General features: G+C 28.7%; 1 protein-coding gene across 1 annotated transcript; it reads right to left on the bottom strand.

Moving 5' to 3' along the window:
* Positions 1-32: 32 nt before the first annotated feature.
* LOC144575304 (endoglucanase 22-like) lies at positions 33-5,427 on the bottom strand. Its single transcript, XM_078325392.1, has 5 exons — positions 4,920-5,427; positions 4,613-4,829; positions 4,316-4,512; positions 3,338-3,592; positions 33-857 (listed from the first exon to the last, which is right to left on the bottom strand). The coding sequence occupies exons 1-5, from the start codon at positions 5,133-5,135 to the stop codon at positions 183-185; spliced, it is 1,560 nt and encodes a 519-aa protein (XP_078181518.1). The 5' UTR covers positions 5,136-5,427; the 3' UTR covers positions 33-182.
* Between the last annotated feature and the right edge of the window lie 12,356 nt (positions 5,428-17,783).

Here is a 17,783-nt window from a genome sequence, read left to right as displayed (position 1 = left end):
ATATTACTGGTAAAGAAAATGACACAAGTATATATGCCTCACTTGTTACTATAATAATGGTACAAAAGTATTAATTAATTAATTATTACAGTTTTTGGATTCTACATATCTATATGTATGAACACTTACAAAAATTCTCTAAAACAAAGGCCTATTTTTTTTTGTTCCTTATTGTACTTTATCTACATTTTTCTAAAAGAATAAGAAGTTTGAGATAGTATGTTGTGTGCCGGTTTCTGTGCAAGCCGATTTAACTTCGCGAACACGCCTACCATCGGAGCAGTATTGTAGGTGCAAGCTTCCGTCTGCATGTAATTTCCTCGATCATCCCTGAATCTATCCTGACAATTGGGCCCGCCAACAATAGCCCCGACAAGCACATTCGGGTTTTCCCTATGCCGCCCGAACCAATCATCGAAACCTTGTGTGCAACCAATAAATCCATTGCTCTCCTTGTATGACACAATTGACGCACCTCGATGATGCACCTTGGTAGGGTACCTCGTTCCGAAACCCACCATATAGCTCATTTTCATCGGGTTAGATCCCAATATGTAGTCGGCTTGTGATTTTGCCAGTGCAAGCAGTTCATCAGTTTTTACAGGTCCGTCAGGGCACAACAGTTCTGTCTGTTGTGCCGCAGTTAAGGACTCATAATAGACCATTAGGAGGAAGGCGGCACTAGACACGTATTGCAAGTTGTTCCATTGGCGAATGTACAACATTCCGCTAGGGCTTCGATCGACATTGCTACCGTTGTTTTTGCCGAGGCATGCACAAATGTAATGATCAGCCTTGGATTTGTATTGCTTCATTATAGGGTAATGCTTCTCTTGGTGTTCTCCCTTGAGCAAAAGCTGAGTAAAAGAAATTAATATACTTAGTTTAATTTGCTTGCTGATTATATATTTTAATCAATGCAAATATGTACTACTAAATCCACTTAAGGATATTAATATTTGTAGCCAAGTAGATGTTGAAAATGTCAAATATGTTACTAATATATTATAATCCTATTTTTTATATATAATTCAGAGATATACCTGGTCTTAACGTTTCTTGTTTGACCAGGCTTATAATCTTATCTCATGAAAAAAATACACAAACTTTGATTGACAATGACAAGTTCATCATATAATATAATTCAGAGAAGGACATGGACCGTTGACCAAGAATATTTCATAGATAGGTTAAAGTTGTTTTACAATACATACATGAGTAGAACTAGGGTGTTCTTAAGCTCACCAAAGTGTTTGGTGAGCTTGACTTCAAAACCCGTCAAATCGGTTTCAAATGACGAATCCGAACCGTTGGAACCCGCCTATTTTACGTGTGATGCATCTACATGTGAAATTTTTAAACTTTCGAATTAGTTTAGTATAAAGTCAATTGGTCAAAATTAGAAGGTTAATAAATTAATTTTAGTGCATTCATTTTTTGAACATTTTTTGACCGCTTGACTTTATACTAAACTAATTCGAAAGTTTAAAAATTCACATGTAGACACATCACACGTAAAATAGGCAGATTCCAACGGTTCGGATTCGTCATTTAAAACCGATTTGACGGGTTTTGGAGTCAAGCTCACCAAACACTTTGGTGAGCTTAAGAACACCCTAGTTCTACTCTACATACATAACTAGGCAGAAACAACAAAATTATAATATAATTATGCCATAATATCACAACAATATAAAAATTTATAATATAATTGTACTATTGACCTTCTTTTTTCTTTGTTCTACTTTGAGCCTTTCAAGGAAGGTGAGACATACCTATCTCCTGATTAAAAAAAACAGTACTCTTTGATAGTGTTGTAATTTTTTTTTTTTAATGTTACGTTATGTTATAATATAAACATGTCACAACAGTTAATAATAATAAAGTTGAATTGGACCCATTGTCCTTTTGCTTTTCTTTATTTAATTATTTTGCTTTCTTTTTTTTATTTTCTTTTTCTTTCTTTTTAAAAAAAAGGCAAAAAAATGTTCATTTCATTGCTGAAATATAATAATTACAAAGACCAGTTTTTATCTATATATCCAGCCTAATGAGTTCAATTATTTTGCTTTCTAAGGTGAGATACACTCTATCTTGATTGTAATTATTATTTCTTTACATCATTGTATTGTTTTACCCTACAAATCTACATGTCCCTTTAATTGTTGTAGTAAAAATCTACATGCATCCTTATTGTCATTAGGCTTAAATTAAAATAGGATTTTTTTTTTTTTTTTTTTGGTGTTCTAATGTGTGGAAGAGACTTCAAATGGATTTTTGTTAGCAAAGAAAAAACAAGTAAATTAAAAAAAGTTACGTTCTTTGTGTGAAAAGTCGCACGTCCGAAATTCAAATAGAAAGTTCTTGTTGAAAATTTGAATTAGGTGAGAAATTAATTAGATGACGATATATACATGACCTTCAACTTTTTTTCAAAAAATAATCAAAAAGGTTTAGTGGGGCACACTAATTACCCGGTTTAAGTGGAGAATGGTATGATTTAAGTTACGTGTACGTTGTTGACCAAATATATATATATATATATATGTATCATTTTTTTTTTTACTTTTTTGGCATAAGCGTACAGTTGTTTAATTAGATAGCGACACAATAATTACCACTAATTGATTATTTAATATCCGATATTTCTTGCATGACATCTGCTATATTGATCTACCAACCTCCATGAAAATGACTCAGCTTCACACAGTTAAATTAATAGGGTTTCCAATTATTAATTAACAGTGTAAAATCTTAATTAATTGTTTTGTTTTTCCTCAAAAAATAAATGAAACCGTATCAATAGTGCGATCTGAATCGGTTTTACTAGAACCGCATCATTATATTGGTGTGGTTCCATTTTATTTTTAAGAAAAAAAATCAATCAATTTTCGAAAATTTAATTTTTTATTTTTATTAAAAAAAAATCAGAAATTTGCATGTGCAAAGCATTAAATAGGTAGCATATGATATGTTTGAAATAGTTTAGAGATAGGTCCGTACGCGGAAACATGAAGGCACCAACTTGTCAGCTTTGTCTCAATGAAACTTTTGAACTATCCCATGTGTATTAATCTCTTTCTTTCTCTCTCTCTCTCTCTTTTTTTTTTTTGAATTTTATTATATGATGAATAATAAGAGGGAGTAGTTGCCTAGTTGGTCATACAATAAATACCTTCCGTAGTAAGTAAACTATTGAAATGAAAAACTTAAATTGATGATCTATATTTGGCCTTTTTTTTTTTATTAAAATGCATTAATACATATATTTTGTGTTCAATTAAAGTGTATATCTTAATAATTTCATTAGGTGTTAATTAAAAATTTAAATACTAACCTTAGTAGCCAGCATCTGAACACCAGCATACTTAACATCCCAGCTGAACTCAATCATGGCCCACCCGATGCCGCCCATGGCATCGGCATTTTCAACCGCGTATTCCAAATACTTGTCCGATCCGGTGGCCCGGTGCAGCCACAACGCAGCCCAAAGGAGCTCGTCTCTGTATCCGCTCACCGATGCGTAGTAACTCCTCACCTCCTCCACGCTCGCATCGTACTCTCCCCTGTACTTGTCTCCGAATTCAAACAACTGTGTGCAAGTATGTACGATTGATTAGTCGGAGAATAATCAAAATATTTGCGTTTATATGTGATTTTCTATATAGATAGAATAAAATATTATGGTCGGATACTGCAAAATTGACTTTAATTTGTAACAAAAAAAACATTTATATAATTAACTATCATTTACGTTTGATTCTCATAATTTAAAAGTCTGACTACTATGTCCCTGAATACCAATGCCCTGTTTAATGCACCTGCAAAACAGAGCTATGGAGAAATTGAGTGGTAACAAATTTTTGTTTAGCAGTTGGTTCTTCAAGTAATTGCATTGCATAATCAAGTGGACCATACATAGAAAAATTGATTACAAATTCAATTCAATAATATTATAGATAAGTACCGCTCTAAAATTTAGAAAAATTGATTACAAATTCAATAATATTTCAGAAATTTGAGGACATAAAAAAAAAGTGATTTTCAAAAATCCTAAAAATATAGTAAAAAAGTTTCAAAAAATATAAAATTTGGTCTTCAAACACAATTTAACATCGAGATCAGATCGAAGATTTAAATTTTAAAATCGCAAAATTTGAACATAAAATAAAGAATGCCCCTCACTTCATGAATCACAATGCTCCATAATTTTTTTTTGTTAGTTGCTTAGTTAGAATCCCACTTTTGTGGCTATTAAGACTCTACATATAACGGTGCATGTAATTAAAAACAGGTTTCCTTGTTATTTATGTACCTGTTGAGCATGATGCAACAAAAGATGTGAGTAGTGTGGGTTCAATTCCTTGAATACAATAGATGCCGCCGCCATGGCCGCGGCTGTCTCTCCGGCGAGGTCAGAACCGGGATTATTTTTATCGATTTTATATGCCTGTCTTGATGTAGTCATGTCTTCTGGTCTTTGCCAGCAGTAATGATCAGTATCTCCATCTCCTACCTATAAACACACATTAAATTCAAAACCCCCACAAAAATTTATAAAAAAGTACAATTCAGATCAAGTTGTTGTAAACTTGTACTTGTTTTTAATTACTTGCCTCTGCCCAAAGAATATGAGGATGTGTATGTGCTTTGATAAAGTAATCAGTTCCCCACTTGATTGCCTCTAATGCATGTTGGTACTCTCCGGCCATCGCTATCTCTTCTCCGAATTCGATCACGCTCCATGAAAGCATTGTGACCGTAAATGCCATCGGCAATCCGAACTTTACGTGATCCCCTGCATCGTAGTATCCCCCTACTAAATCCACCTATAACAATCAAATCATGTTTAAATTTCACATTAGAAGAAGTTATACATGTTGTAAAAACAAATTAGGTTTTATAAGATATATACTTACCCCTTGTTGTAAGCCGTCGGTTAGGCCTGAATGGCCACGCCATTTGACACGTTGGTTATACGGGAGATGGCCAGAGCGTTGCGCCTCGAAATAAAGAAGACTTTTCGAGAGAGCATCGGAGTAATTAAATGACAAAGATTGTGTATATAGTGGTAAAAATAATACAATAAGTAGAATGTATTGTATGATATAGAAGCTTGAAAGGAACTCTCTCATTGTGTGCCAGCATATCAGGGACTGAAATGAAAAAAAATCACGGTGGCTTTCTTTTCTCTTCAAAATTTTGTGTGAACTAAAGAGGGAGACAGAGCCCCCCCTCTTTAGTTCTTTGCTTTCTCTTCCTTCTCTGTTTATATAAACGCTAGCTCTCTCCTGCTCCTTTGAATTATGGAAGAGAATAAAGTTAGTAGGTCTTTAGAAAAGGATGAATTGAAATAGCTAGCCAAATGGGTCTTGGGACTTGTCTAAGAAAATACTGTATTGGGACTTTGATTTAGGATTATAGAAAAGAGGTAGTTAGTCCATGGTATTATAAGTATTTAGATGAGAGAGAGAGAGATGGAAGACAGTGACAGTTGTTTTTAACAGAGAAATTTTCGCTTCATACAGCGCATTAACAAAACGCAGCACTGTTTGATTCTTTATCCTGAGCTGCATGAAGTCAACACGGCTTTGTTAAAATATTTACCCCTGTAAGGCGTTTGCTATGCTCCCTTTTGGTGATGTGTGAATAGTAGCTGCCAAGTGCTAAAGCACAAATTTAGCTACTATTTTGTTTGCACTGATGTTCATTTGGGATATATACTTTTGTACACCAACACTAACTTTCCATACAATTAAAGAGCATGGAAAGTACGGTAAGGTTTCTTTTTTTTTTTTAATGAGAAAAGTACGGTAAGGTTTAGTTGACTTAGAAAGGATAGAGGGTCTATCGGTTGGCTCGGGTTCCGATACTATTATATTTGAATTCGTACTCTAAAAGTGATTGAATCTGAATTTTAATTTATCTACTTATTTGTTTTAAATTGGATCGGATTCGGATTCGGATACTTATTTACCCGTAGATATTTCGGGTCCAGTCTTTCGGTTCTGAATAGATAGATACTCATAACTTGTTTGTAGATTATCGGATCCGATTCGGATACGAGGCAGTTCTGGATCCAAAGCGAGTATATGTTACAACTCCAAAGCATTTGAAAAATCATTTACATTTAAATATAATTATAATTTCTTAAACATCTTATATCATAAATCATTATAATATAAATTAAAAACTACTGCAAAATAAAAATTATACTATTGTTCATAAATAATAAAATATATCATGCTACATAACACAATAAAAATAATAACTCTAAATTATTAGTTACCTATCTAAATTAAAAAATACTATCATATTGATTCAACATTTGCAAGTACATTATCCTAATTATTATTTTGCATTCATATGTATGTATAAACATAGCAAATATGTGACTCGATTTTATTTTCTCACATTCAAAAAAGTACTGAGCTCACCACGGCTTATGCAAAAATTAATATGCAAAGTTGTATTTTTATATATTAATAGTTATTAATACATGTTTTATCTGGTATTTATACGGGTATCGGGTCGGGTTCGGTTATGGGTCGGATAATTAAATGAAATCCATATCCTACCCATTACAATATCGGTTCCGGTTTGGATCCAGGTCGGATATTAAATTATTAATTTTGTAACCGTGCCCATAATTTAACCGGTTATATTTTTTAAACCATACCCTACCTAAATTAATCGAATCTGAGTCGGTTCCGGGTCGGGTCTGGTTCGGTTCCGTATCAGATCTGGGTAATCGGGTAAAAGTAGCACCTCTAGATATATCATATATGCGTGATAATCAAAGTTTTAAATACCGATTATAGCGTCATAGTAGAAAAGTTAAAAAGAAGTTATCGCGAATAGCGTATATATAGCAAAACCTATCCTACATAGGGTTTTTTGTTTAAAAAGTTATATTTTATATTTTTACAAATTATCAATATTATCTAAAGTCTCGTGAAGCAATAAGTAACACAAAATTGATTAAGAAATTATAATATTTATATTGAACTGGTACAAAGTCCAAATTATTATTCAAAATATCACTAATAATATCATAAACTATATATCATTTTTCCATTCAAAATAACCTAAGCATCATGGCATAAGATATATATATTTTTATATTAAAAAAATCTAAGCATAGAACAATAAACTATCTATCTTTTTATATTTAAAAGCAAAATTAATCTGAATCTAAAAAAAATGATCTTTAAAATTAATTTTTAGTTGGGCTTTTATATAAAAGCCTATGTAGCATAACGTGTGCTATAGCGCATAGCGTGTAGCGCAGATAGCGAACCGCTATTACCGATATAGCGATCCTAGCTGAAATAGTGCACTTTATCTCATAGCTTAGCGTTTAAAGTCCCAAAATGCTATAGCGCCGCTATTGTGTCACTATAGCGCGCTATTTAGAATAGTGGTGATAATACCAAGTCTCTGTATTACGTGCGTATTTTGTTATGCTTGATATTTTATACAATTAATTAAGAGTTCATCGTAATTACTTGATTACACAGGTGTTTCAAGTTTCAACTATTATTTCAAAAATAATACTATGTCATTGTATACAATTAATTATTTTTTTTAGAATATATAGTATTGAGTTATTATTATTTCGTTTTAACTTAACATTTTATGAAAAATAATAAATTATTTTGTTTAATTAGCATTATTCTAAATGATACAACCAAATATTTATATGATTCGCAATAACACATAATTAACATTTTTTTAACAGTACAAACAAAGTAATTTTGTACTTATTTTAAAAAATTATAAAATATTTCCAAAAATTATAAAATATCATCCCAAAGCATATTTTAGTATGGATATCATGTTAAGCGGTTTGGATCGATAGTTTAGACTTTAAAAATAAAAATATATAATATAAGATATAATGAGGTATTGGAACTCTCCTCATATATATTACTCACATGTTCATACTATCGGTATCATATTTTTTGTGCTTTCATCATGTATCTATTTTTAAAACGTTAATAAACATCAAAATAAAACTGTTAGATGTGATTTATATGATTTTCACTAAGTGCTCATAAAAAAATATCATATTTCAATTTTATTTTTATGTGAATCAATAAATTGAAAAATGAACGTCTAGAAACTATCCACATCAGTATATTTTTACATATTATTAATGACAAACACAATGAAGTTAAAATATCATAACTTTTTACACGTACATAGATAAAATAACAATGTAGATCATAACACTTTTATTTTAACTTTTAAGTTTAATTTTAAATTATTAACAAATTTCAAAATAAAAACATAATAGAGGAAAAAAAAACATTTAAACTCTCCTAATTTTTTATTAAATAACTACATAAAATGCGCCAGAATTAATGACACAAATGTACAGAAATTCAGCGGCAGCAGCAGACATAATTCATTACGTACGTGGACCCTACCTCACCGAAACCAGCTCAAGTCATTACACGACATCCACTAAAAAAAAAAAGAAAAAAAAGTCATTACACGACTTTGACTATTTCTTGCAAAATAAGCTCAAAATTAATTATAGAAAACCACAAGGGTGCCCAAGAAAATTTACATACCCAGCTTGTTTACGTGTTAAAAAAATACAGAATTTGAGAAGGTGAGAGAAAGGGGGGCAACAATCAATAATTGGAAGCTCACAATCTCAATCAACTAACAAACTAAAAGTGACAGGAGATTAAAGCAAAAAAGTATAATATAATTATCATAATTGAATGTACCGATGAATTAGCACAATAATAATAGTACATTAGTACACTTAATAATTATCATAATATATTAATGTTGTTGTTGTTATATTAATTATAGAGATAACAACAATAACATTAGTAAAATAAATTCTTAAGAAAAGTAATAATAACCATACTACTTTTATGTAAAATTAATAATATTGTTGTTGTTGTATTAATTATAGAGATAACAATAATAACATTAGTAAAATAATTCTTCATAAAAGTAATAATAACCATACTACTTTTATGTAAAATTATTAATATTGTTGTTGTTATATTGATTATACAGATAACAATAATAACAGTAGTAAAATAATTCTTAATAAAAGTAATAATAACCATACTACTTTTATATAGCAATTAAAACATTATAAAAGTTAAATGTACACGATAATTATTGATAATATTGTTCTAAAAGTCGGATCAACACTATTATTAATTTATTATTGATAGTATTGTTATGAGCGAGGCAACAGTACTGTGCATAGCACAAATCGTTATGTTCTATGATTTTATATCTTCGTTCTTAAAGTTTAAACGGTTAATTGAAATAGCTAAACATGATTTCAAAATCAAAATGTATTCAGTTACAAAAATTTACGTTGTTTAGAATTTTATATTATATTTTTAGATAGATAGAAAATCTCCAAGATATTTAGATAAATTGTCTCTTTACTTATCTAAAAAATATAGTAAATTAATTTTGAAAAATCTAAAGATTAGTCTCCAAGTACATTCAACTGTTTCTTTAGAGATCATGTTGAGTGGTTCGAATCAACTGTTTGAATTTTGAAAACAAACATAAAACTATAGAATCACTCTTATTGTTATTACTACTTAGTATTTTCTTGAAAACCTTCGCATAAGTTGCGAAAGTCGGGAGGGAAAATCGAACTCTTGTCCTTTGAGTAACAACATTTTTAAAACTTTTTCCTAACCAACTGTGTTACCTTCCATTTCCCTACTATTTAGTATTTATAAAGGAAAAATGCTAATCAGATTTCGGACCGATTTACGCTATGGAGAACATGTTAAGTGGATCGAATCAATTATTATTTTTTACTTTAAAAACAAAAATGTAAAGTATAGTATAGACCGGTTTATGCTATCCATAGTACCCTAGCCTCACTCGTATTGGTATTGCTATATTAAAAAAAGAAAATGTTAATCATAGTACTTAGCTTTATTCTTTTATCATGCTTTAGGGAAGGAGAGTGAGTGTGAGTTGGTATTGGAGGCCAGCAAGAGAAAGTTGACCTATATATTGCTTTCTCTTAAGATGCTTTATTAGTCTCAACCCATAGAAATAAACAATGATAAAAATTCATAAAAAAAAGGGAAAGAAAAAAAGGTGTTTGTTGCTTTGCATAAGCGTGTGAGTCTAGAATTTTCTTTTATTGGTCTATCTTTTCTTTTTTAATACATATAGAGTTGAGTTAATTCAAAATATTTTTAATATGAAATGAAGAAAATTTTTTATCTATAAAAATTATTAAATTAAGAAGTACAATAATAAAAAGAGTGTTTTGTTTCTAATAAATATTGAAAGATTAGACTTATTGAGTCTGATCCAAATATTATGGATCGGATTCAATGATTCAGATTCAAATATTATATTTTTCTGAAATCATCTGTGAACCAGGACTTTATTCTCCTCTAATCGGATGGTCCGGATTCAAACTAAAAACTAAAAAAAAAAATGATTGAATCATTGAGTTTGATCCATAATATTTGGATCGAACTCAATGAATTCGATCTTTCTATTTTATTAAAAAAAACACTCTTTTTATTTCAGTACATCTGAATTTAATAATTTCTACATATAAAACAAATTCCGAAATGAAGTTCAGTATTAAAAAAAGTTATGTACGACTATTATATTTTAAATATTCGATTTCTTATAGAGAGTTTATTCCTTTACATCTAGTTTTAATTGGATGATCGAATTAATTCAATATGATTTAGGTTCTCTTGATAAAATAATATAATAAGATGTTAATTTGTATGTCTATTTCAAAAGCAGTAACAACGTACCGTGCCGACAAATTACAAGTGTTATGTGTTGTCGTGTCAAACAATATAATAATTGAGCACAACACATGTAGCGACACGACATGAATTGGTTTTCTTATATAAACATGCTTAAACGTATCAAAATTTATATTTTTCAACATTTATATCAAATATATTCTGAAATATTTAAAAAAAAACTAAAAATAAGGAAATTTTCCAAACAAAATAAAAGAAGATTATTTTTTCCTCAAATTTGTCTTGCATTGTACCAAAGGGGACGATAAATCTAAATATTTGAGGTGTCGACTCAATTTTTTAATTTAGATCCGGAACGTCCGATTCAAATCTGAACCAATTTAATTGGTCTGAAATAGAGCGCACGAAGCTCTTTAATCTGATGGCCCGATTTAAATCTACGGTTCAAATTTAAACTAAAAAAATATATTATTTTGGTAGATCTGAACTCGATGGGTGATATCTCATCCCTTTTCTTTAGTCCCAATATTCATTTGGTAATACGTAGAATTATAATAATTTATTTTACGGACGTGTTTAATATTTTTATATTATATATTCGTACAGATAATTTCACATGATTACATATGAATGTGTTGATATTTCTGATGACATTGTAGTTAAGAAAAATGTCTCTAATTGTTTAGAACCCTTAAGTTATTAATTTTTTGTATACTAAATGAGAATTATTTTTATGTATGAGTATATTTCTGCAGCGCATGAGTGATATTTTCAGGAAATTTTATATATTGTCATTCTTTTTCAAAATATAGAACAAAATATTATTCTTCTGAAATTCTTAACAAAATGCCCTTGTGGGCCCTATGTTTTTCCGATCTTCTCGTCCCTCCCACTCTTCTCTATTTACTCCCCTCTATTCTTTGTTTAAATAAAAAATACAAATGTGATTTCATTCATAATTTGAATCATTTTTTATCTTTCATAACTGATTATTTAGAAATAAAAAATTTAATTGTAAAATTTTATTTGCTAAAATCAGAAAGAAAGGTTGTATGTCTTTTCTTTAATTTGTGAATACTCTGAGGCACTTAGTTCGTCAAATTGAACGTACCTCTGTGAAGTATTATGTAGCGCATATATGATGGGATATACATATGATTCTGATATTTGCATAAATTTATATATCTTAATTGAAGATCTTTTATTGTACTCCGGCAAAGATAATTTTCTCACCACGTTGATTCAATCATGTAAACTATCGAACTTTCTTGTTCGTAATATTTTGAAATAGCTCGATGTACAAATACTGTATATGTTTATTTGATGAAATTGGCATACTTTTATTGCACTTTCTTGAACCACATAAAATATTAACATATTTCAATGTTGTATTCATATGCGTGAAAAATTTTAGATGTTGATTTTGAAGTCTTAATTAATTTTCATGAAAACAAAGTTATAATGATGTGCATAATTTTGTATGCTTACATAGATAAAATAAAATATATCAAAAAAAGTTGCTATATAACATTGTAAAAAATTGTCTACCTAAACATACAAAATTACACGTTTTTCTTAAATCAAACATACAAGAAGTTGCTATGTTTACGTAGATAAAACAAAGTTATAATAATTTTTTTATTTAAGAAAAACCTGTAATAAATTTGAATATGATTTTAGCAAATAAAATTTTACAATTAATTTTTTATTTCTAAATGATCAGTTATGAAAGATAAAAAAATGATTCGATTTATGAATGAAATCACATTTGTATTTTTTCATATATTTAGAAACAAATAAATGGATTTAAATAAAACAAGAACCTTGAGTGCTGAAATTTTGAAAAATAACTAAAGAATTTAGATTCAAGGTTCATGGGTTCATGTCATTTTCCACCCTCCATCGAAATTGTGTCTCAGTAGAGCTGTTTTTCAAAATTCCAACACCCACAAATAAATAAATAAAATCCGCATGAGTCATACATTTTTTATTTTATTTTAAACTTTATAATTTGCGCAAGCAGAAATAATGTTGTTAGTATTTGAACACTACAAAAGAAATCCATATTATCTGAGATAACATAATATTTTTTGTTTGAATCACAACCATTCAATTAGAATCGAAACTAATCCGATTTGTAATGGAACGCACGGACCGTATAATAGTTGTGCCGATTTCCAGATACAAACAAAAATATTCTGTTACCTTAGGTGATACGAATTTCAAAATAAAGGGATCCAAATCTGCTCATTTTCTTAAAAAAAGGAGTATTCACATTTTCTTTCATCTGAATCGTTCAAAATCCATCACACGGTTTCAATTACATCTGAATCATTTTAATAAATTAAATTGATAAAAAAATATTACGGTGAGCCATTCAGATCAACTATTTAAACTTTGAAAACAAAAATATAAATTCATAACACAGATTCATAAGCATATTGCAAAGTACCATAGCCTCACTGTCGGCCATAATCATATAAAATTTTCCAATTATTCGCATAAATAATATACAATTTGTCTATGAATTTTTTTAGGATCTTTTGTGCTTAAAAGTTCCAATACTTGGTGCATATTATCTGATTTTGTGCATATTATTCTTAAAATAATTCATATGAATTATATGAATTTTTCGACCATTTTTCAAATAATTCATTGTAAAGTGATTTTTTTGACCCTTTAAGCTTAAAACATCTGATTGTAGCTCATCAACTATAACACTTGGTTCAATCAAATTATAACACATGGTTCAATGAAATCCATGAATTATTGCTTACTTTAGTTAGCCCTTTTGTACTTTTGCTTGTAGTTCAATCAGATTATTTTGTTAGTTAGTAAGTACTAATCAGATTCTTTTGTTATATTATTTGTAGAAGTCACTAACTACAATGTTGATCTAATTATAAAAAAAAATTACTTAAGGACTGAACTGAACCTATCCCAAAAGGTTTGAGGATTATGATCCAACCAACAAAAGAACAAAAAAATTGATTCAACACAATCAAAGAGCAGGGGGGCAGTTGGTCCAAATTCAGTCTGATGTCTGATCAAATTTGTTCGATTCGCATTAAGATCCGTGCAAATTTAATTTGCATGGATTCCAAAGTTGTGCTCATGTAGTCACATGTATTGATGACGATCGAATGACTCTGAACAGGCGTCAGACCGCCTCCATTCTCACTATCAAACATTGGAGGGGGCTAGGATCAAACTTATCTTCAAATTTAGTTAATATATAATAGAATAGAGATACTATATATGAGCTTGCACTTACTCACATGATTGAAGACTTAACCTCTGAAAATTGTTGGATCAACTTCAAACTATAATTTGAATCATTTATATCAATGTACATGACAAGCCAAATGGTTTTCTCCTAATTCTTATTATGTTTTAGTTTATTTTTGTATGAGATTAAGAGACTAGATAATGAATTGTACATTTCATTTTTCACTAAATTTTTATTTCTTAATTTTATAATATAGTACTCGGTAAATAATAACTTAAGAATAGAGATGATTGACTCCAATAGATTAAAGTTAATAGTTTAATTTTGTCATTTGAAATTATTTAAGTACCTTTTGAAGTTATCCTCACAATTCCTTGGAGATCTTAAAGCTTGTTTTGTTGCATGAATTTAACTTTTTCACAAACCTAAATGAAATTGTGATTGCATTAAATTGCATTTAGTAGGAAGAATTGGAAATTAATTACAACCACTCAATATGATCTTTATGAGAAAATATATTTGAATGTCAAAATTTACATTTTTTTTATTTGCTTAATGTTTTTTAGATAGACAAAAAATTATTTATCTAGAAATTATGGACAATTTGAAAGTAGTGATTTTTACCTATCTGAAAAAAAAAATTGACAACAAATAGATTTTCATCTAGAAACCATGTTGAAAGTTTCGAATTGACTCTTTAAACTTTAAAACTAAAGATATAAATTCATATATGAAATAATTATACGCTATACATAATCCCATAGCCTCACTCTATACAACTAATACATCTTACTCTCACAAAATAAAAAATTCTTCAGTTTTTTTTAGAGGAAAGTGGGATATTTCCACCGACAAAAAAAAAGAATTAAGTGAATGTATTAGTTTTATTAATTTTAAGCAAGAAGGTTTGACAAATTTTGTGATATTAATCTTATTATGCACTTCACGACATATGAAATTGTTAAGAATTTTTTTTGAATTTGTACTTGTTTACAAGTACATTGTGATCGATAGACAATTCCTCTTTCTCTCTACTCTAATTTAAAAATCAGCTAAAACCACATAAGAGTCAAAGTCTGACTTTAATACTTAATTATAATAAAGCCAGGCTCTTTTTTTTTTTTTTTTTGTCAAAACCATATTTTATTAGGTTTTTCATGATTACAATTTAGGCACGCGGAACAACTTATGGAATTTATTTATTTTTTTTAGTAAAGGATTTTATTAATTTCTGGTATATTTTTTTTTAGTGACTTTTGTGAAAATTGAACAAGCTTTTCTCCTTTAAAATATAAAATCCATCATAATTTGTGTTGGATCTATTATTTTATATGAAAGATAATATGCCTTAAACTCATACTAATTTTAATTATACTTTATGCTATCATGCCTTTAAAACATCAATTTTGCAATCAAATCACTCAATTTTGGTGGGTATTAATGGTTTTATAAAATCCGATTTGATCACTTTAAATACGACTATTTAAAAAAAATACTGAAAAACGTTAAATTTCAAAAGAGATTTTTTTAAAAACAATTTTGCGCATGTAGCTATTTTAAAATGTTAAAACTATATAATGAAGAATAATATAATTATATACACGAGAATATTTACAGAGTAAGAAAAACTTTGTATTAGTTAAAATTTTCATTAATGCAGCAACACACTTTTCTAAACGACGACAGAATTTATATTTCCGTTCTATCAGAATAAATAAGAAAAAAATAAGCATAGTGCAATATTACAAAAATTTTGTTTATACCCTTTAAAAAAAATAGACCAAAACATCTCAAATTATGGAGAATTAAAAAAATATCAACACTTCCAAATCAATCTGTAGCTCCATTCTTGTGGAGCCGCAGATTGGCTTAAAGACCCATCAAAAACCTAAAAATATTATATATTACAGTCGTTATTTGAGTTTTTGAGAGTCCGCCAAACTATTTTTGGGAGATGCATATTGACTTGGAGGCCCTGATATGTTTCGAATTCCCACAAAACATTGTTTTTTGTTTTTTGTTTTTTGTTTTAATATGGTATAAATAAAAATTCCGGACAATGTTGCATGGCTAAGAAATTTTTTAGTCCAACAACCATTATATAAATCCATTTATTAAATATTATATATACAAAAATATTATTGTTAACTATGTATTATTGTACTTAGAAAATGCTATTTAATATATTTACATATACCTTTAATTCAGCATATTCTCAGAAAATCTACAATTTCGAAGCTGTGTTGATTATTATTAAAATTCAGACAATATTATCTCTAACATTTTCTATATTTGAAAATATTTTTTACACAAAAAAACTTATCCTACCATAACTGGATGGCCACTATCTTTCAATACCTACCGTTTTCTACCCACATAATAATTATAAGAAACAAATATATTTTGAAGTATAATTAGTTGTAGTAGTTCAGTGGTAAGCACTATATATGTATTTTTTTTTATTGAGAAGGTTGACAAATTGTGTCATATCGTGCACTTCACATCATTTCAAATCGTTAAGAAAAAAATTGAAATTGTACTTGTTTACAAGTACTAATAAGTGATAAGATTTGTTTTTAAAATATAACCAAATTTAATATTTTCAATTGAATAAGAATCATTGATTTGGTTTTTAATATTTTTATTGCACTTTCCTGAACCACATAAAATATTAACATATTTCAATGTTGTATTCATACGCATGAACAAGAGTTTGTACAAATATAATGATATAGGAAAATTTTAGATGTTGAATTTGAAGTCTTAATTAATTCTCATGAAAACAAAGTTATAATGATGTGCGTAATTTTGTATGTTTACGTAGATAAAATAAAATATAACAAAAAAAGTTGCTATATAAAATTGTAAAAAATTGTCCACCTAAACATACAAGTAAATATACAAAATTACAGGTTTTTCTTAAATCAAACATACAAGAAGTTGCTATGTTTACGTAGATAAAACAAAGTTATAATAAAAAAAAATTATTTAAGAAAAACCTGTAATAAATTTGAATCTGATTTTAGCAAATAAAATTTTACAATTAATTTTTTATTTCTAAATGATCAGTTATGAAAGATAAAAAATGATTCAAATAATGAATGAAATCACATTTGTATTTTTTTTTATTTAAACAAAGAATAGAGGGGTGTAAATAGAGAAGAGTGGGAGGGAGGTGAAGAGAGGAAAAACATGGGGTCCACAAGAGCATTTTGTTAAGAATTTTGGAAAGAGGGTATTTTGTTCTATGTTTTGAAAAAGAAAGACATTATATAAAATTTCTCGATGTTTTCATATATTTAAAAACAAATAAATGGATTTAAATAAAACAAGCACCTTGAGTGCTGGAATTTGAAAATAACTAAAGAATTTAGATTCAAGGTTCATAGGTTCATATCATTTTCCATCCACCATCGAAACTGTCTCAGTAGAGCTGTTTTTCAAAATTCCAACACCCACAATTAAATAAAAAAAAATCCGCATGAGTCATACATTTTTTATTTTATTTTAAACTTTATAATTTGCGCAAGCAGAAATAATGTTGTTAGTATTTGACCGCTACAAATCTGAGATAACATAATATTTTTTTTGTTTGAATCACAACCATTCAATTAGAATCAAAACTAATCCGGTTCTTAATGGAATGCACAGACCGTATAATAGTTGTGCCGATTTTCAGATACAAACAAAAATATTCTGTTATCTTAGGTGATATGAATTTCAAAATAAAGAGATCCAAATCTGCTCATTTTCTTAAGAAAATAAGTATTCACCTTTTCTTTCATCTGAATCGTTCAAAATCTATTACACGG

Source organism: Carex rostrata, chromosome 24 (assembly GCF_964058835.1).
Source record: "Carex rostrata chromosome 24, lpCarRost1.2, whole genome shotgun sequence".
Taxonomy (NCBI): Eukaryota; Viridiplantae; Streptophyta; class Magnoliopsida; order Poales; family Cyperaceae; genus Carex; species Carex rostrata.
This window is presented reverse-complemented; position numbering and strand designations above follow the sequence as displayed.

Coding starts and splice junctions, on each gene's coding strand:
- LOC144575304 (XM_078325392.1), bottom strand. CDS start 5,135: ATGAGAGAGTTCCTTTCAAGCTTCTATATCATACAATACATTCTACTT. Junction 3,593..4,315: donor TGTTGCATCATGCTCAACAG/GTACATAAATAA, acceptor ACTTGCACACAG/TTGTTTGAATTCGGAGACAA. Junction 858..3,337: donor TTCAGATGCTGGCTACTAAG/GTTAGTATTTAA, acceptor TCTTTTACTCAG/CTTTTGCTCAAGGGAGAACA.